This window comes from Erigeron canadensis, chromosome 4 (genome assembly GCF_010389155.1).
Source record: "Erigeron canadensis isolate Cc75 chromosome 4, C_canadensis_v1, whole genome shotgun sequence".
Taxonomy (NCBI): domain Eukaryota; kingdom Viridiplantae; phylum Streptophyta; class Magnoliopsida; order Asterales; family Asteraceae; genus Erigeron; species Erigeron canadensis.
In genome coordinates, this window is record NC_057764.1 from 11,212,668 (window position 1) to 11,234,227 (window position 21,560).

A 21,560-nucleotide genomic window follows, 5' to 3' on the forward strand; every position below is an offset into this window, starting at 1 on the left:
ACAAAATCCCCATGGGATTGACATATAATCACTAAGAGATTTTAACCTTAACTTGCTAATAAAATTAAGAAGAGTAAAATCAAATAATCCACATGGGACTGACACATAATCCCCATGGGATTGACATATAATCACTAAGAGATTTTAAGCTGAACTTGCTAATAAAATTAAGAAGATTAAATCAAATAATCCCCATGGGACTAACACATAATCCCCATGGGACTGGCACATAATCCCCAAGGGACTAACATATAATCACTAAGAGATTTTAACCATAACTTGCTACAATTTTTTAAAGAACAAAAGGAAATAATCCTCATGGGACTAGCACATAATCCTCATGGGACTAACATATAATCACTAAGAGATTTTAACCATAACTTGCTAATAAAATTACGAAGATTAAATCAAATAATCCCCATGGGACTAGCACATAATCCCCAAGGGACTAACATGTAATCACTAAGAGATTTTAACCATAACTGGCTACAATTTTTTAAAGAACAAAAGGAAACAATCCCCATGGGACTAGCACATAATCCCTATGGGACTGACATATAATCACTAAAAGATTTTAATCTTAACTTGCTAATAAAATTAAAAAAAAGTAAAATCAAATAATCCAAATGGGACTGACACATAATCCCCATGGGACTGACATATAATCACTAAGAGATTTTAAGCTTAACTTGCTAATAAAATTAAGAAGAGTAAAATCAAATAATCCCCAAGGGACTGACATATAATCACTAAGAGATTTTAACCATAACTGGCTACAATTTTTTAGAGAACAAAAGAAAATAATCCCCATGGGACTGACACATAATCCCCATGGGATTGACATATATAAACTAAGAGATTTTAACATTAACTTGCTAAAAAAAATTGAGAAGAGTAAAATCAAATAATCCCCTTGGGACTTCAAACCATTAACCCTTAAGTGTACCGTAGACACTTGTCCCCCATCATGTAGCCTTTAGTATTTTAGGGTTTTAAAATGTACCTTTCCAATCGGTTTTTATATTGTAGCTTAGGGTTTAGGGTTTGAAGTTGTAGGGTTAGGGGTTATCCATTAGGCTAACCCTACAACTTCAAACCAAAAACCCTTAAGCGTACCGTGACTTCCGTCCCCCTCCTGTAGGCTTTAGCATTTTAGGGTTTAGCATTTAAGGTTTAGATCTTTCCAATCCATTTTTATATTGTAGCTTAGGGTTTAGGGTTTGAAGTTGTAGGGTTAGCCGTTAACTTCAAACTATAAACCCTTAAGCGTACCATTACTTCCATCCCCCTCGTGTAGGCTTTAGCTTTTTAGGGTTTAGTATTTAGGGTTTTAGATCTTTCTCGGGTTTTTATATTGTAGCTTAGGGTTTAGGGTTTGAAGTTGAACCCTACGACTTCAAACCATAAACCCTTAAGCGTACCGTGACTTCCGTCCCCCTCGTATAGGCTTTAGCATTCTAAGGTTTAGCATTTAGGATTTTAGATCTTTCCCGGGTTTTTATATTGTAGCTTAGGGTTTAGGGTTTGAAGTTGTAGGCTAACCCTACGACTTCAAACCATAAACCTTTAAGCATACTGTGACTTCCGTCTCCCTCGTATAGGCTTTAGCATTCTAGGGTTTAACATTCTAGGGATAGAGAATAGCACTTCATCAGATAGATTTTGCCATTAAAAAAGGAACACTTCAATATATCTCCCAAAGGATAGAGAATAACACTTAACTGTAAGTTATCTGTCGTCTTCCTGTTATTGTAAAAAGTGTGTTTATTAGGTGACATTATGGTTTGTCTTTGTTGTTTCAACCAGAAGGTCCAAGGGCCCTAATGTTTTGACTGCAGTTTCCTCTAGTCATTCTGCATCACTTACAACTCCATCTCACGCAACTTTTATGTTAGGGCCTTCAAACTTTTAACAAAGGTTTACATAGCAATATTTCTTTGTTTTTGTTTAAAGACGTAATGTGGATTATGCATACGTTCTTGTTAGATTGGTCTTATTAGAGAGTTTGTACGATTTGCTAGAATTCAGAGATATATGCTGATTATCTCGTATTTGAAAATATTTAATGTTAATGCATAGAAACTGGTGGACACGGATTTTATATCAAATTTCATGATTTGTATTGTATATATCAGATTCAAATTTCATGATTTGTATTGTATGGAGCGAACAATGTTTTATTTGTTTGGGACTTTTCCTTGTAGGCTTCTGTCTTAGCATAATGATTATAGATTAGATGATATTATTATCAAGGATAAAGGTAAAATGAGAAGGTACTTTAAGTAGAGAAGGGAGAGAAGGTTTGTCTTTGATTTTTTTTTTTTACTTGTTTTTTTGAATTTTTTTTTTCATTTTTCATTCTCTCTTTAATTAACTAGTTCCATATAAAAAATTTTATTTTCTTTTCCTTAGAGGGCGTAGCTAGTAATCTATAGGTGAAGCCCTCTCAACCTATGGCGGAGCCATGATGGCTAAAGGCAAATCCCGTTAGTTTTAACAACCCATCACCGATCGCCCCCTATAATATATCACCCTCTATGACCTATCACTACCACCAGCTACCCCTTATTAATATTCTTAAGGGCGAAGCCCGTACCGTACCCTTAGATGTATAACTCACTAAATCGGGTTAGAAATTTTAATTTTTTTTTTATGGATTGAGTTAATTAAAGAAAGAATAAAAAAAGTATATAAAAAAAGGGGGACATTCCCTTCCTTGTCTTCTTAAAGACATTCTTTCTATATCTCTACCCTTATTATCAATATCAAAAATAACATTGAATCCTGGCAAATACTTTTATGAATAACTATTGGGCTATTAATAAGAGACCAAATGCATATGATAAGGCGTATTCAACCTATTTTTTTTTATATAAAAATCAATCGTACAATATATATATCTATCTATATAAATATTAAAATAATAGTTATCCTAGCATTTTAAAGCCTTTTACAATTTAAATCTATTTTTAAAAATTGCCACATAGGTCTTTATCCTATGTGGCATCTCTATATTTTTTTTACAATATATAAATCTATAAAATTATATTATCTAAAACTATTAAATTAAATAAAAATAAAATCTATATATAAACAAAATCTTACAAAAATAAAAGTAAAAAATCACATTCTATATCATAATAGAAACCGTATGAATTTAAAATCTATTTTTAAAATTGTAAAATATTTGGTTTTCAAATTATTTATTTCTTAATTTTACTATCCAATATACCAATATTATATATCACATTGTAATATATTTTTTTATCCTTTTCGTGGTGGTGATTTTACGTTTTATAAAAACTATTATCAATTACTAGGTGAATTCAACGTAATTTGAATCATAGGTTTATTCTTTGTAATCTAATTATAATTTGAATTTGGTTTCTAACTATATCTAATTCAAGCTTTTCAACTTTTATGAATTTTATTATTTGATGAAGTAAGTTTTATGAAACTATTTTCTTTGAAAGAGTGTGATAAAATTCTAATAAGTCACATATCACTTTGCAAAAAATAAAAGATCGTTATGATTTTACATTATATTTACATTTTAACTTCATTTTATGTTCATTAGTATTGCATGAAGTATAATATGTGATAGTTAATATGAGTATTTGATAACGTATGTTTTTATATAAATGCAAAGATTTTCATAAATAATAAGAGTTATATTTTGAATTTATCTATTTCAATAAATGTAAAAATTTCCATTTAATGATAATATAGATTTATATGTACATGCCTAAATAATGTATAGTTGTTAAAAGTTATTATAAATATTCATATAACTAAAACAACATTTTTAAATAACCGCACATCGTGCGGGTAAAAGACCTAGTATATATATATAGGGGTTTGCTAAATACAGCCCTTAGGGCTGTGTTTAAGGTGCATAAATTGTTTGTACATTTACCATAAAAATCAGGAGGCGAGCTTTAAATATAGAAGGTACAAGATTTTTAATCCCCTTTAATTGCAGCCCTTAGGGCTGTATTTAGCATTTCCCATATATATATAAATCAATTCTAATAACGAATAATACAATATATAGTCAACCTTACCACTACCGTATTTAGATTCATGAAGAGGTAATTAAGTAGATATAAATGAATCCAATAATTCAATTTAGATTAGATTAATGTATAAATAAACTAGATTATTGTCCTGCGTAATACGCGAGTTAATATATATCCCTTTTAATACTTAAATACAGTTTTGTTAACTAACTTTATATATTAAAACAAAAACCCTAATTCTAAATTGGAAAAATAATGATCATTGATTGAATTTCATCTCTTATTCTTCATCATTTGATTAGTCAATAACACTTTTAGTTCTCATAATTTTATATAAATAAATGTGTTTTATAAAGTTTCTTATTTATTTATTTTTAAACAATAATGATACTTCGTAGTCTTTAATGGACGTAACTTATAAATAAACAAAATCATTTATATAGTATATTATGATTTCATGTAACAAAGTTTATATATTTGTATTTCTAATATGGTGTAAATGATATGAATATTGGACAAAATTTCCACTTAGAATGAATTGATACAAATATTACATTATTACATGTTTTTTTATATGATGTGATTGCATAAATTAAAATAACACTTTTGGTACTCATAATTTTTTATATAAGTAAAAGTTATGTAGTTATTAATGTTAATAATGATATGTATTTAATATCTCATAACTAACACAATGGTGAACTTGGGGTCTCATCTCAGGCAGCGTCGCAGGGTCGCTAGGTTGAGAAAAGAAATTCCTCTACGACACTAAAGAGTTTCTGCAATTACCTTTTTTTGTTACACACTTATTGTAATATACAAGTTCCATGCATAATGTTTTAAATTTATGGCTGACAACATTATTTGTTAAAATTTTTCTATGAGAAAGAACATGATACTATTATTATTGTGGTTCAAAAGTATTTATTTAGATTTTAATCGTTTTCATATACTAAATTTTTTTTAAATGTAAAAACAATATAATATACTAATCTCGCATATTACGCGGGTAATAAGCTATATTTAATTAAAATGTTCAATTTTATTTAATTAGTATTATCATATTTGTTAATCTAATTAAATCATAAACTATATTTAATTTAAATATCTTGTTAACTATATGTTTTTCTTAATACATCTACATGTTGAATCGTTGATATTGATATATTTTATAAAAATATAAAATCTACTATCTACGGTCAATGATATGCGGATATAGTTTAGAAATAATGTATGGTAGTCTTGTAAGTACATTCATATTTAAAGTGAGAGATAATTGCGCACACAAAAAAAAAAAAAATCTTTCAACCAATTTATAAAAATCTTTAAAAGTTTCATTGTAATAAATGAACTTTTATTTATTCCTGATAATAATAATATTTAACACACGTACATGATGACATGTGCATTTTTCCAATACGTGACATTTTTTAATGACGTGACATGCGTTATAATTAAAGAAAATAAAAAGGACCTTTCAACCAATTTAAGAAAATAACAGTGACCTTTAAAAGTTTTACTTTTTAGCAATAAATTCATTTTTCGGATTACTCCAACACCGACGACGGCGGTGTTGGAGGTGGAGGTGGTTTCTTCTCGATTCCTTCAACTAATTTAAAATTTGTCGTCATTCTGTTCAAGTTTGAGCTAACCTCTGGACCTCGGCTATTTGGCTCTATGTCATCTGTTGACAAACTATTCTTAAACGGTTCAAATCCGACCTAAGAAACTCTCGTCTCACCTTGAACATCCTTTGTATCTCCCTACGGCTAAAACGACGACGTTTTGGCATCTATTTGTAGAGATTTTTAATCTCAAGATAGACGAAGAAGAGCTAGATCTATGTCTTTTTTAAGATCTTCATACACAGCTTTTCAGGTTTTCAATGCTTGAAATAGGAAGAGACTCAACGGAAATCAATAAAATCAAGCTGAAATTAGCTTCGGAAGAAAATGACGAGTAGAAATATCTTGACAGAACCAAAACTGAAATGGAGCGATGTCATTTTTTTGTGAAAATGACACGGCTAATAAAAACTACATATAAATAAATAAATAAGTAAATGCCACGTAATAAAAAAAAATTACACGTCGTCATATACATGTGTCAAATGTTACTATTTTCGGAAATAGATGAAATTTCATTGCTAAAACTTTTAAAGTTTGCTTTTATATTCGTGAATTGTTTGAAAGGTAGTTTCTATTTCTGGGGTCATCCCATAAGGTTACTAACATTTGAAATTTATTTTCCTAACCAAGATGGTTTTTTAATTTAAAGAGTGTTGGCAACCCATTTTTCACTCTTTTTTTCACCACTCACCTTTAACCAGTCACTTTATATTACCTCACACTACTCACTCACCACTCATTCAAATTTTGTTGGCATCCGAGCACTCACTTCACCACTCATTACAATATTTATTTTATTTAAAACTTAATATTCAATTCAATTAAAAATATAAATATTTTTTATTTAATAAAAAGATTAAAAAAACCCTATAAATATGATATATTTACGAAAAGGTAGTTTATGAATATATACAATAGTTTAGGGTTAAAAATGAAAACTTGGTCTAAAACAAACACACAAGTGGGGTTTCCTTCTTCGTCTTCACCACGTACAACTGCGACATATATAACTATATAAGCGCGTGCGCGCACACACACACATATATATCTATAATATACAGGTTCAGTTAAAAGAAATAAAAAAATACCAGAACACAAGAAAAATAGTCGTTAACTTGCCTCGATCCTCACGCACGCAAAAGTTCACTTGTGTGATCTGACCACACATTCTCATCCCACGACGTGTGATAGAGTGTAGGCGGCGGTGTTTAGTGGTGGTGCCGCACCCACCACGTGGTGAAATTTCTTCCGTTGCCAACGCCCTAATGGTAATACCAATTACAATAATAACAATAGATTAAGATAGGAGTGGTAGATTTATCTTTAATAGATATGTATTTGACATGAGAGTAAAATTTGATTTCTTTTTTACCTAATAAAATAAATGATTAAAACTTAATTATTCAGTTAAATTTCATGTTTTTTACTTAACAAACAAAAATAACCGTCAATTACATATATTTTACTTAATACATACAAACATTATTTATGCATACAACCACTTAATACATTCAGAACTTAATGACCAAAAAAAGGAACGAACACTAAATCTAATAAGAAATTATGAATAAAAGTTAATTACGGATAATAAATTAAGTTTATCAATTTCATACTCTACATTTAACTCAATAAAAGACGTATTAACAAAAACCTTTAAATAAATTTATAAAGGTAGTCTTTTAAGTATGAAAATGAACAAAACGAATTTTATTGGTATGCGATGGGTCAAGGGAAAGAAAACCAAATACTGTAATTTGGTTTCATTTTTGTGAAGTCAACGGGAAAAAAAAAGTTAAATATGCAAGGTTTAATACTTTTTTTGGTATATGACGGTCGAAAGAGAAAAAACCAAAAACATTGGTTTCTTTTTGCGAAGTCGGCGACACAAAAAGAAAAATTAATATACAAGGTTTTATATTATATAAAGTATAAGGACCAATGTTGTATTTATTCAATAATAAATTTGGTAATGATACAATTATTTTGATCTAAGGGTTGTAACTAAAAGTTTGAGCTCATCTAACGGTCCTTATTTCTTTATAAAATAATTTAGGAGCTTGTTATATATATATAATATTAAGAACCTCGTAGATGTATAATATTAAGTTAATATTATGTGTTTTGGTATCGACTTAAAAAAAGGGTTATCTAAGAACCTCTTAAAAGAATGTGAGAATCACTTTGGATCACACATTCGCCCTATAGATGTGACTCGATATACTTCTAGGGATTTTTTTATTCTTTTTTTGTACTTGTGCATTTACATATGTGTAAAGCATTTGATATCACATATAAATTACTAAATGATCATACATGCGCAACCATGATGGTTAAGGGCGATGCCAATCAGTTTATGATGGAGCTATGACGGCTAAAGGTGAAGCACATAAAGTAGATCATCCTATCACCTATCACCCTATGACCTATCAAAAAATATTAAAAGGAAAAAGAAATGTGTGTTCCATAATAATTTTTGCATTTTTATTCTAAGAATTTTGAAATCAATCCAACCGTATGAAATTAATCATATGTATAATTTTTATATTTTCATAAGTTAATTTAATAATAGTGATGAGCATTATTTATTTATTGAAGATGTGACAATTTCACCGTTGACACTTGTCTTTTCTTTTGTGAAATAAGTTTCGCTTGTAATATGTTCCATTATTGTAGCTTTTCGTGTGGTAACTCTACATAGCAAAGTAGTATAACGTTGATAAATGATTAATTATTGTCTTTGTAAGGAGTTCGAATAATATATAAATATTATTTTTTATGATATATTATACTAATTGAGAAGAGTATATTTTGACAAATTATAATTTACATTTTTCATCACTAATATTTATCTAAAACGGGATAAATTTTGACTATTCATCTAAAGTGTGAGGATTAATATTATATTTAACAAATTAAGAAACTAAAGAATGTGATCTAGTGGCCATAAATTAAAGTTGGAAATTATCTAACGGTTTGGACATGGGTTGAGTGGTTAGTGCACCTTTTCCGGTTATGAAACGATTTGAGCATTTTTTATTTGAATAACCATTCCCCACCTAGGCCATCTATATGTGTGAATGCATTATAATACTTGAGTGAGGATAGGTTACATGCCTACATCACACTCACCTTAAATATTTAGATTTGATGGTAAAAATGTTTTCATGACATGTCCACTTGTGATTGGTGAGATTTTAGAAAATGATGAATCTGACACTACACCACTCCTTCCATATTTGTATATGCCAAAATTAGTACAATGCTCAATGAATACTTATTAACGTAATGATATGTATGGAATTTTTTGTATATGGTACCACTATGTTTCTTAACGTTTCATAAAATTATAATTATAAAATTCTTTTTTTCTCCGCTCACTAACTTTATTATTAACTTTTTTTAAATACGAAGTAAGTTAGAATATATACTGTTACTTTGATTAACTCACATTCTTTAGATCCAAATTTATCAGTTTGTTTTCTTTGTATCTTTTAAAATTTGACGATGTTAAGTGTATATATATTAAAAATTTATTCTATTTTAAAAATATCATAACAAAATATGACATAACTATGTCTAATTTGAAGGATTGAAGAGTTATGATATGTTAATTAATATTTATATAAGTTATCTTTTAATAAAGTGAAGGTAAAAAGAATTCGATTAGATAACTAAAATAAACGTGTATAAATTTCTTCTAATATAAATAATTATATAACTACTTATTTCAATGAGTGAATAGATATTAAAAAAAAAAATACGTTTAAGGTAATTTATATACATAAAAATTTCGATATGCATATGGAATCTTTAGTTTACGTATACTATACCCTTAAATATTAATATTTATAGTATTAATAATTATTTATGGTATATAATTGAAGGGGGTTTTATGTCCAAACATATAAAGTATAAGTATTAATATTGTCATTTAACAAAGATGAAATAATTAAATTTGATTTAACGATTATAAATCAAAGATATAATTCATCTAACGGTTTTTATTTATTTAGGAATGAATTAATGACCTTGTTATATATATATATTGGTAGATATATATATATTGGTAGATATAAGTTTAAGTATATAAAAAATTTAGAAAAATTCAATTCTTTTTTTCATTTTTAATTTAGAAAGATGTTTTTATGTACCAAAATAATACAAACATAATGCGCATGTTTTGGAATTTGGAAATGCTTAGTATTAAAAGGATCTAAGTATGATAATGATAGTAATAATAGAAAATAAAAAATACCACTCTATGTCATACTTTATATGTTTTGGGTTTTAATACCATGACACTACGGGAAACTTCGGATGTAGACAGTTTTATCATATATAAAATAGAGTATAAGATATGAGGATAATACTTCAAAGACAATTTTAATCACTTGATCCAACCTTGATGATAGATGATGATATTCAGACTAAATGACAAGCTATATTCGTTCGTCCTCATCTTAATCTTTGGCGTGAAGGTTTGACAAAGTCACCATGAGGCAATTCACTAACCTAGCTATAGAACCCGGATGAGTATCAACCCTAATCTACCTTCTTAAGAATACAACTATCAAGAGACCAAGCTACATGTTATCCATATTCACTTCATAATTGTCATCATTACCCCATACTCACTCTCACGTTTGAAATGGTTCACAAGAAAACCTCCGTGTGCCCATTCTAACATAAGTGTTTTTCTCTTTCTTGAAAACCTATTAAGGCTCAAACTTTACCCAAACTAGGAGCTTACACAAGTATTAAATAGATTACATAAATTACGGAAATAGGCATACTAAAATGCATCTCACTATTCCCCTTGTAATCTTTGAATTTAAGTTTGTATGCTACTACTTATAGCATGTCATTGTCGCCCAAAGCCCCAAATACATATATAACTTAAATACTTGGTATTTGGTTTTTCAATCCATGGTCACAATCAACATTGACACGTATTGAGTTAGGGAAGATAATTGTCGTACAAGATATTGAAATATTGAGGTTAATAAAAAAAAACAGGGCAATAACAGATCGGGTAGGATCTGTCAAACATGTGGTACCGCCAAATAACCAGCTGAAACCTTCCCTGTTATCAGCACGGATATCTGGAACTGTCTTTAAAATTAGACCAACAAATCCTTTTCCTTTCCTTTCAAATCTAGATTTGAAAATGAATACGAAGCGAGTTGCTATCTTATATAGATTTCCTTTAAACAACGGGTAAATAGAAGATAAAGGTTATGTGTCACGAGTCTGGTTAGGTTGTTTAATCAAAGTGCCTACAAAAGATTGAGACCAATAGTTTTTGATATATGTGATTTAATCAAGTGCATATTATTTTTGTTATATAGTTTTGGATTGAAACTCTAAGCCATTAACTTGTTGATCAAATATATTAGATTTGCATACACTTTTCGTCAAAATTCTTAAGCCAGCCTCGTACACGTTAACCCCTAACTCAAACATGCATCACTAACAATGGCTCAAGAAAAAGGCTAAAAACGTAAATAGCGTTTAGATAATGCATAAATCATACATCAGACTTAAAAAAAGCTAGGCTTGACATTTAAGCCTCAAGAGTTCCTCCTTGTTTACCCGTTAACCCTCAAGAGTCATACTCGAACTCATATTCAAACTTACACCCCCTACTTCAATCACCAGAGTACTTCTACATTTAGTTCACCGCCAACCAGGGACCACCATTAGCTAGTTAACCCCTTAGCTGCCATCGAAAAAAGCCATAGTACAATTAGCACCTAAATTTTGAACCAGAATTGAACTAGGTTCCCGAGCCACCGATGATGTGCAAGAAATGAACCCAAACCAAGAAGTATATCAATCAAGATAAAACAAGACTCAGAATGTACAACTTCTTAGGGGGGAAGAGTACATGTCGGGCACTAGTCGGGTACAACGAAGCCGATCGGGTACACCATTCCTTGCCTTCGGGTAAGCATCGGCTAGGAAAATTCGGGCATCAATTCGGCTTCACTAACCGATCGTTGGGTTCAAATTTTGAACGTTACACACGCGTGGGTCCCCCCCCCCCCCAAACGGCTAGTTGACCAGGTTTTTTTTAAAAAAAAAGCCTTCCACCTCTATATATACATATCTATATACATACATACATACATAAAACACATATAAAATCACCATCTTCCATATTTCTCTCCATTCACCTAAATAATCATCACCCCACCTTGAAAATGTCTTCCACGTCTTCTGAATCACGGGCTGTCGCTGTGGAATCGGCATCGTCATCCGAGACCGATGTTCACTTTTTGCAAAACTCGGTTTAATGGATGGACGGCACGACAAACTCTAACGACGTTCAACACCGTAGATACGTCAATCGAGAACGTGAAGTCGGTGATCAAATACTACTAAATGATTGGTTTGTTGACGAACCAAAATACGACGATGCTTACTTTCGAAAAAAGTTTCGTATGGAGAAAACCATATTTTTAAAAATCGTCGACGACATCCAAGCAAATTTTCCATATTTTCAAGAGGGGTTCGATGCGCGTAGGAGAAGAAGCTTCGGGACGACCCAAAAAGTGTGCTTGGCGGTACGTCAACTCGCTACGGGCAATCAGCCCGACGAGTACGATGAGTACTTGCATATGGCCGCTCGAACCGGGCGCGGGTCTCTTGACCATTTTTGTGACGCCATCATTAAGTTGTATGGTCGAGAGTACTTACGTAGGCCTACTCAACACGACGTTGCTCGCATTTTCGAGGCACAGGAAAAACACCATTACATGCCGGGGATGCTTGGTAGCGTCGATTGTACACACGTCGAGTGGTTAAATTGTCCTAGACACTTGAGAGGACAATATACGAGAGGCGACCATGGCGTTCCCACTATTATGCTTGAGATCACCGCTACTCAAGATACGTGGATTTGGCATGCTTATTTTGGTGCTGCCGGTTCAAACAACGACATAAACGTGTTGAACCAATCTGACTTGTATCTCACGGAGCGAAATGGCACGACCCCGAATACTTCATTTGTCGTTAATGGTCGAGAGTACAAACGCGGTTTCTATCTAACCGACGACATCTACAGCAAGTACTCGACGTTTGTAAAAGCATACCCGTATCCTACTGATCCGAAGGAGAAAAGATTCAAGAAGCTACAAGAGGCGGCGAGGAAAGACGTGGAGTGTGCATTTGGGATTTTAAAAGGGAAATGGAAAATTCTTAGGCGTCCTCTTCGACCCATGATCAAAGACAAGATTGCACAGTATGTTTACGCGACTTGTATTTTACACAACATGATCATAAAAGGCGATGGCAGAGCAATCTCACCGGATTCACATAATGGACCAGCCGGTCCAACCGGTGTTCGACGATAGCGTCTTAGGTGAGCTACTAAACGAAGAAATCCATCATCGTCTTCGTTATGACCTCACCGAACATGTGTGGGCTCAAGACTTGGCATTTCTCGACGATTAGTTTTTTCCCTTAATAATTGTGGTCTTTTTAATTTTATGTATGTTTTTTTTTCTGTTTATTATGTATTGTTTTTTTATGTGTTGTGTAATGTTTAAGTTTTAAATAAAATGTTTTAAGTTAATAATATATTTATGTAGGAAAAAAAAATTTGAAAAGAAATTGAAATTAAGAATTGGGTATGTATTACCAGTGATTTGGGTAAGAATTGGGTAGAATTGGATAGTTGTGAATCGGAAGATTTTAATTGGAAGATGATTTGGGTAAGTTTAGGTAAGAAACTTGTACTCCTTCCCATCTTAAGAGACAATCATTATTGAAAATGAACAGGTAAATTGCTGTTGTTCGACTCATGATTCATAGATTTCGGGGTTTCTTTACATAGAGGATTCTCATTTATTGAATTGCAAGAAACAACACTTGAAGGAATAGAAGTTGGTTCAGCAGATGAGACAGCCAACCTAACCAGACTCGTGACACATAACCTGTCTGTCATGAAAGTGCTAACACAGTTCAACTAAATAAGCCATTGAACCCATCGAAGCTGCCATCTCTAATATGCACACCTAATCATCTTGGCAATCTTGTACAAAAAGAAAACATAAGGTGAACCCACATATCATATGCATCATATATAACCAAAGATGAAATTTCCATCTTTATTCATAACATATATATACCTAGTTATAAACATGACATAGATTGAGATCTAAATACTCAACTAAAGAGCACAGCAGATGTATCTTCACATTCTTAGTTGATCCGAACAGAAAGGTTCAACATAAACTTGCCCTATTACCTGCACAAGCTGTAAGGAAACTACTTTTGGTATGTGCAATGGATGTCTCCTTGTTCCAAAAAATTTGTCTTTTACCATGTTCCAAAGCTGCAGCCAACATGATCTTGTGTTATGATGTTTAGGCGTTCTCGCATGACATCAATTGATGGGTATGCGGGAAAACATATTCTGTAGAAACATGTGTGAGAAGAAGGTAGAAGGTCTATTGAGTCATTGGATTTGTAAACGTAAAGCTTTGAAGCTAAGCCCCTAAAACCCTCAACAGGTAGATGCTTCAGGGAGGTCCAGAAGAAAAGAAGAACCATTCGCTGCTTGGCTGTCATTTCCCCAATAATCTGCTAACAGATAATGTAGTTGGTAATAGTGTTGTATAAATGTGGCAATTTCAACCATTTACTCACAAATTCGGGTGGTGTTTTATTCCAAAGGAGTAATGTTTTACACCTAAGAAGAAAAGGGTTTAAATTTGACCAAAACATAATTACCAAGCATACAACCTCTCAAGTTTTCTTACGTTGCTATTCAGACAATCAGATTGATGCTTTTAAACTAAAATTTTATTTTATAGTTTCCACTTAGAATAAACCTGCTTCGACCCCAAACTGTTTTCATTAGTACCCAATGCTCATTAGTCATTTAACAAATCATAGATCAATTCAATAACATATATCCTAGACTACCCATTTCTACTTGCATGACTACCATTTTAAAACAAGAATATAAACCTTGATAGCTTTTGATACCAACAGAATGATCAAAGTTCATATCCAAGGTGATGACAGGTTCCATTAGCTTATAATCACATGAGACGTCAGAGTAGAATAATAAGAATACCCTTTGTGCAAAAAAAAATTGCACCTTTCAATGGGGCATATAATTTTGTGAAACAATGACTGTTAGCTGAATGTACATAACACCCTTCAACAATCACAAAGATATGGAAATTCTTGTAGACCAAAAACAAAAATCTTACCAACGCCTTTTAATTATGATGATGCGAACTAAGTAAATTACAGCTTAATTTGACACAACATTAGGGTTTGAATTATATTTTCCATAGCATTTTTAAGGTACTTTAAGTCTTTTAACTACTATAGTTAAAGTTATACACATAACCCTTTTGTATGATGAATACTAGAAAATGACTTAGAGGTCATGAGGATCCACCTTGACACTTGATTTTCAGTCGAAGGAAGAAATAAAACTTTTTCCACATTCAATAACATATAAACATTCAATGTGACCATGTCAATAATGTTTGAAGAAAACTAGCATTGTACCCGCGCAATGCGGCGGCGGTGACAGCAGCGGTGGTTTAGTGGTGTTGGTGATGGGTGGTGATCGATGACATCGACAATTGGTGTCGAGTGATCTAACCGTGTAAGTTGATACAATGATGATAGTGATATTTTAGAAGATAAAGGTTTAAAGTGTAAATTAATTCATTAAGGGTAATTTTGGTAATATCTAATAACCCTTTCCATAAGGGTTGTTTATTAAAGGCAATCTAGTAATTTTCCATCTAACTATTTTCTAACCCTTTCCTAAAATAAGGGGGTGAATAATCATTATAAAGGAGTAATAGATACATGTAACAAAAAGGTGCTTCTTAGAAGGTATTGCTAATAAGGTCTAAAACAATTAGTATGAACATTCCAAGGAGAAGCTACGCACACAAGGGTTGCAGACTAGAGCATTTAATACGAAAATAAACCAGATATTAGCCATGGAAAGTCAAGGAGGAGACTGTCGACTACTTTAGACGAGATATATAACCTTAATTACTGAAGGCATACACCACATACTAAGGGCATAACATGTAATAAACAGACAAAATATAACAAAGTATTCTAAAATGATACTTGCAGCCTAACCATACTTATCGTGTAGTTGGCAAGTTTGACCTATATACATTTAATAGGTCATATATAACATTTGCAATCATATTTCATATATGAAACATTAGTTTCTTTCAAGAGTGTCTAACTGTCAGATAACAAGTGTTAAGTATCAACCAACCTAAGCCATGTGGACCCATACAAAAGAAAAATTACTGGTTTGACCCAAAACATAACCTACCTGACTAGCTGATTTTGATAGCTCAGGGATAAACATAGACGGTTGTTTATAAGTGATGTTTCACTGGTTTGTTAAAAGGGAGATAGTCGGCTAGTTAATAAGAGAAGAAAAAAAAACACACGAGAGCTAAGCATACCTGCCATAACCAGTATATCTGGGGATCGGTTTCCTTATACCCACTATATTCAGTATGTGCCTGCCAATCATCCACAGAAATAGCACTTTCACTTCCATGAAGCATGCCATCCAGATCATCAAGCTCTAAGCTTTTGAAAAAGAGCTTGCGAGTCTTTTCCTTCCCAATAATATCTGTAAACCCTTCAGCAAACTTGTTCACCTGCTCACTGACAGACGTCACGAACCGATGCTTAATAAGAAGCTCGACATACTCCTTCCTATTTCTACTATTCACGACAATGTTCTTGCCATTAGGAAAAAGCTCCACAACTTTCATGGATCCTAATTCTTCGACTTCATGTACAAATGTTAGACCAAGTGCATCTTGATCTACTATAAGGGGATCCATTTCCAATATTTGCTTGCAGCTACTATACATGAATGGATCTGCATCGTTGATATCTTCCAAAGAGACATCATCTCCAGCCAGTTGCACAAAAAAAGCACGATCAAAAACGATGCCGACTTGTATTTTATGCACCAACGCTAGGGCTGAAACCCTGCCTGCAAACTTGAAATACTGGAGGTGCAAGGGATCCACCCTAGATGCTGCAAATATAATAAAACAGGGATTGGTCGCCTTGTCAATACAAAAGAAAAACAAAATGCGAAATTAAAAATTAAAAACCGTGTGAACATCTCATGTGAAAAGTGTTCAGAGTACATTAACACAAACTGGTTTCAAACCACGTTCATTAAAGTCAGATGTGCAAGTAGAAAACAATATACAAGTAAAGTAGATTGTTGTTATTATGATTATAGAACAATGGCGCATTCAACGTGGACTGTGCTACTTCAAGACGTGAGAGCATATTGACGATTGACACTAATGAAGTCCAATATATCATCCACGGTTCATCAGTGGCATAGCCTATCATGATTGTAGTCCAGGCACTTGGTAATCAAATACTCGTTTACAATCAATCAGATTTTAAGTAAAAGATCAAAGCTGTTACAATACAAAGCATCTATTCTCCAGAACCTGGATTAACATTGAGGCTGATTTATATTTATCATCAACTCTTCAATCCCTTCATCTGAACTATTTTAACTCTAACATTAATACAACCATTTGAGACTACAAGACAATACCATAATAATTTGCAAGACTAGCAAGTGTCAATGAGACAACATCCAACAAAGATGATAAGACCCCAACTACCTAATGCATAAAAAGTCAAAACTGATACTTTGCTTCGGAAAGGCAATCAGAAGATTGATCAAGAAACAGTATAACGACACACACATCACAATACTCAAGATACTCTTCTATATTTTTCTTTCGCACCCCTTTTAACAGTTAACTGAGACAATCTTAAGCACAAATGTAATTAACATATTTTTCCACACATGATTTATGAACTTAAGTTTCAAACATACCATACAAAATTTCTTGTGTAAGCAACATAAGCAAGTAATCAGGTATTTAAGCTTTCACAGAACTACATTCATCTCTTAGAAAAGTTGGCATCATATGGTCATGCAAAATAGCTGTAAATATCCTTCAATGACTTGTAAATTGCAAATAAATCCAAAATGCCATTCGTTGCAAAAGATACAATGCTCATAAAAAAAGGTGTTGGATATGTATATAGTTTCCATGTTTTGGAAGGACGTGGATAAAATTGTACCACAAAAATCAGTAGTCTTCATAGCCTTTCCCACAGGATGTCCTTCATTTAAAATTAACACATGACTAAATAATTGCATATACTTTCCAAGAGGAAATAGTTTCTGAAAAGGATTTATTAGATATATGATAAGCTCAACTATGGAAGTTGCGATTTAGTGGATTTTCTCTTGTCGGTTAAGAGAAGCTTAGAGTATGCTTGACAGCTTAACTAAGGGAAGAATGCTTAACAAACCATCCACAAACCAATCCCACGTTGACTTGACACCCGTAACAAATTTTTCATATTCAAGGGGTTGTTGTAAACAGCAAACAGAACCAAACTATTACAACTAGTTTCTAATATTGATAGCATATGGATGTATTCACAATACAGTTAACATAACTTGTAGTGGTCTACAAGGAGTATAATAAACAGGAAGTAGATCAAAAGATCAAGTAAACGTTGTTTTCTCCAACTAGACCAAATAAAAAGACCAGCTTTTTCCTCAGCTTAAGGAATTGGGAGCTGTTGTTGTAGCTGTTACCTTAGCTTTCCACCTACCGCAAAACATTCCCACCATTATACGTTACTATATGCAGATAACAACCAAATTTAATACTAAAAGTACTAAACTATCAGTATTTTCGTAGTACAACATACTACAGTTCAGTTCTGTAAGTCGCACTGCTAAACTGATACAGCCTAAATCCCAAATACTTTCTAAGACTCTCTTCTCATAAGGTTGTCAAATATAGAAACTAAATGTTTCACATATCCCATATAGTAAACATACAGTGTCTCCATTGTATAAGCACCTTAGGGAACTGATAGTTCCATTACCCTTAATGAAACTGAAAGGCATACCGACATTTAATAAACATAAGTAATACAAGACTGAAAATTGCACAATCATTTGGACAGACGTGAGAAGCTTTAACCTGGGTTAGGAAAGAATCTTCTGCGATCATTCGGGCAAGCAACAAATAGAGCATTTTGAGGATTAAATATTTCTTGACACACCAAGAAAAACCATTCGCGTAACACACCGGGACCTGTAGCTTCCTCATTTTTGAACGCCATAAATATTCCTCCACGCAACTTAGTAGGTTCTTCGGTTGCTATATACTCAAAAGATTCAGCCAATAAATTAGTTCTGTCGATAAGCATCTCATGAAGGTCATCGTAATCCTCATCCATCTCTGGAAGCAACATCATTGCCAAATGCCTCCTTGCTTCAAAGTCCAAAAGATCCTTATGCCCACGAATCCACTTATAGTCCTCACCTCTTTTAGCATACTTAACAATAAGATGGCAAAAGGAGACCTTAACCGACTTCAGGTTTGACCAAAAGAGTCCTTCAGCACCCTGATAAAGTTTAGCAATACCAAACAACTCCTTCAATATAACAAGGTACTGATCATATCCAAGATCTTTATTCTGTTCCGTTGCCAAATGACCCTCCATCTTCTCAAGACATAATCTCACTTTCTCCAACATCTCGAACAAAATCATGAATAACATTTTTATCTCGTCGTCAAAACAAGGAAGGGTATACATAATCGGAACAGGTATAACCTCACCAAAATCCGGAACTTCTTTTATCGCAGCCTTCACCGGCTGCAAGAACTTGCCAAAATCACGAACATCACTCGACGAAGGAGTGCAATTCACCAAACTGAAATCATCATTCAACTTACTGGCAATCTCAGTAACAAACGGGAACACATCCTCAACGGCAACGACACAAGTCTTACTACTAGTGCCACCAAAATCCTCGTAAGACGTTAAACTCCTCCCAAGACTAAGATCCTCCACTATTGACCCTAAGCGATTCCTACATAAATTATACAAGTCATCATCTCTGGAAACACCTCTACCAAGCAACTTACAAAATTCCAAGACGACAGGCGCACACAACGTATACAAAGGCTTAGCCAACATAGTCCTGTTATAATTAATAAAATTACGAATACATTCATCGGCACATTCCTTATTACCTAAATGCGGGGAAATATAAAGCATAACCAACGCTTTGGGGGCGCACAAGGACTGAAATATATTCAAATGAGCTACCAAATGGTCTTCCCTAATATCCTCTTTAGCAGTCATTTCTAGAAACTCAATGAGCTTCGAATTAACGGATTTCAAACAAACATTCTTTTCACCTTTACATAACCTATAAATCTTGCAAATAAGCTCATCGATCACCTGCCAGACTTGGGGATGCTCGGTGCTTCGCATCCGTCCCACCAAATGCAAATTGGAATCATTTTTTATCATACACTCAGCCAAGCTTTGCTCCCACTGAAGCTGGCGGCCGCAGTAGATCAATCGCTGCTCCATCATCGGGATTCCGGTGACCGACTGTAGTTTCTCATGGATTAACTTCAACTTATCATCCGGGTGTCCGTAAAGTACTAGAGTTTTGGCCGAAGAGATCATCCGGACGAAGAATTGGATACGGTTAGGGTACCAAAACGACGGCGTTTGATTCTGTGAAGTGGATTCTGAGAGGTTAGTGGGTTGTGGCAAGTAAGGATGGTGAAAAGGGTGGGCTGAGGAGGATGGTGGTGGGGAATTAGGGTTATAAGTGTCTTTATGCATCTTGGCTGGGTGATGAGGATCATAATAATCGCTGGCTTGTTCGTAATCGTCGAGCTTTCGTTTGATTCGACTGAAGTCGATTATGGTGTGTGAGTCTGGTTGATGATGACGATGATGATGAAATGACATTATTCAACAACAACAGGGAGGAGGAGGAGGAGTATTTTGGTGACGATAAATTGATGGCTGGGTGGATGGTTTTATGTGTTACGGACTTTTATTCTTTTAATTTTATTATCCCTATATGTATATATTACTATATTATTAGATTACTACATTTAATACCCGTACGGATTCATTAATATATTATATAATTATTTTTTTATAAATGATGAATGAAAATTATTGATTAAAAACAATATTTTTATATGTAATTATATTTATACTTAATAAAATATGTTAATAATTCAACTTTGTTAAACAATTAAACATACTAATTAAAAAAAGAAATGTTTTTAAAATTCTGTAACTCTGATTTAATTTTTTGGTAAATTATTTTCCTAAACATTCAAACGATTATTGTTTTCCACAATACGTAATTACACAACAATAATTGTCATGTTAATAATTCACAAAATGGGTTAGAAGATTATCTTTATAAATTGATGAATACGTGTTGAAGCATATATTTAATAGTTTAAAATCTATTGAGTGAACACTGTTGAATCTAAATCATCAAAGCCAACACTAAGCTTGCCTCTCTTAACAAAAACTTTTGCTTTTATAGTTTTACCATGATCAAGAATCTTTGCCAAACTATTGTTGTTGTTTTGTTTTGCTATCAATAAAAACAAAGCAATTCCCTTTTTGGTTTTCTTTTCTTCGGCTAAATACGAAAGTGATAGAATGGTTATGCATGGAACAAAGAACCAATCATATCGTGTATATATTTATTATTTAGGTTTAAATTATTAATGTATAATCTGGAAAGAATAATTTGATATGGATTAAAACTCTTTTTAATAAATATTTAACATTATTTTAATCACCATTACTCATGTAATTAAAAATTAAGAATTCTAATTTGATTAAGTATACTAAAAGTTATCGCTTAAGTAATATGTCATGTGTCGACTAAATAATCCTTTAATCCTGTTTTAGTATATTGGTATATTTTCCCGAATGAACTTATATACGTAATTATTTACATCTTAATTTACTTTTTTTTAAGATGAATTTCACTTTGAAA

At 32.6% G+C, this 21,560-nt stretch overlaps 2 protein-coding genes across 2 annotated transcripts; one reads left to right on the forward strand and one right to left on the reverse strand.

Moving 5' to 3' along the window:
• The first annotated feature begins 11,946 nt into the window (after window positions 1–11,946).
• Window positions 11,947–13,002, forward strand: LOC122596962 (protein ALP1-like). The gene has a single exon (XM_043769602.1). It carries the CDS (start codon window positions 11,947–11,949, stop codon window positions 13,000–13,002), a length of 1,056 nt encoding a protein of 351 aa, XP_043625537.1.
• Window positions 13,003–13,734: 732 nt separating this feature from the next.
• Window positions 13,735–20,574, reverse strand: LOC122595702 (E3 ubiquitin-protein ligase UPL5-like). The gene is made up of 3 exons (XM_043768127.1): window positions 18,706–20,574; window positions 16,114–16,703; window positions 13,735–14,233 (listed from the first exon to the last, which is right to left on the reverse strand). Exons 1-3 carry the CDS (start codon window positions 20,498–20,500, stop codon window positions 13,970–13,972), a joined length of 2,649 nt encoding a protein of 882 aa, XP_043624062.1. The 5' UTR covers window positions 20,501–20,574; the 3' UTR covers window positions 13,735–13,969.
• Between the last annotated feature and the right edge of the window lie 986 nt (window positions 20,575–21,560).

Excerpts from the sequence above, each read along its gene's own strand:
- LOC122595702 (XM_043768127.1), bottom strand. The coding sequence starts at position 20,500 with ATGTCATTTCATCATCATCGTCATCATCAACCAGACTCACACACCATA. Across the intron at positions 16,704-18,705 it reads AAGATTCTTTCCTAACCCAG|CATCTAGGGTGGATCCCTTG; the intron begins GTTAAAGCTTCT and ends TTATATTTGCAG. Across the intron at positions 14,234-16,113 it reads AGATATACTGGTTATGGCAG|ATTATTGGGGAAATGACAGC; the intron begins GTATGCTTAGCT and ends ATCTGTTAGCAG.
- LOC122596962 (XM_043769602.1), top strand. The coding sequence starts at position 11,947 with ATGGACGGCACGACAAACTCTAACGACGTTCAACACCGTAGATACGTC.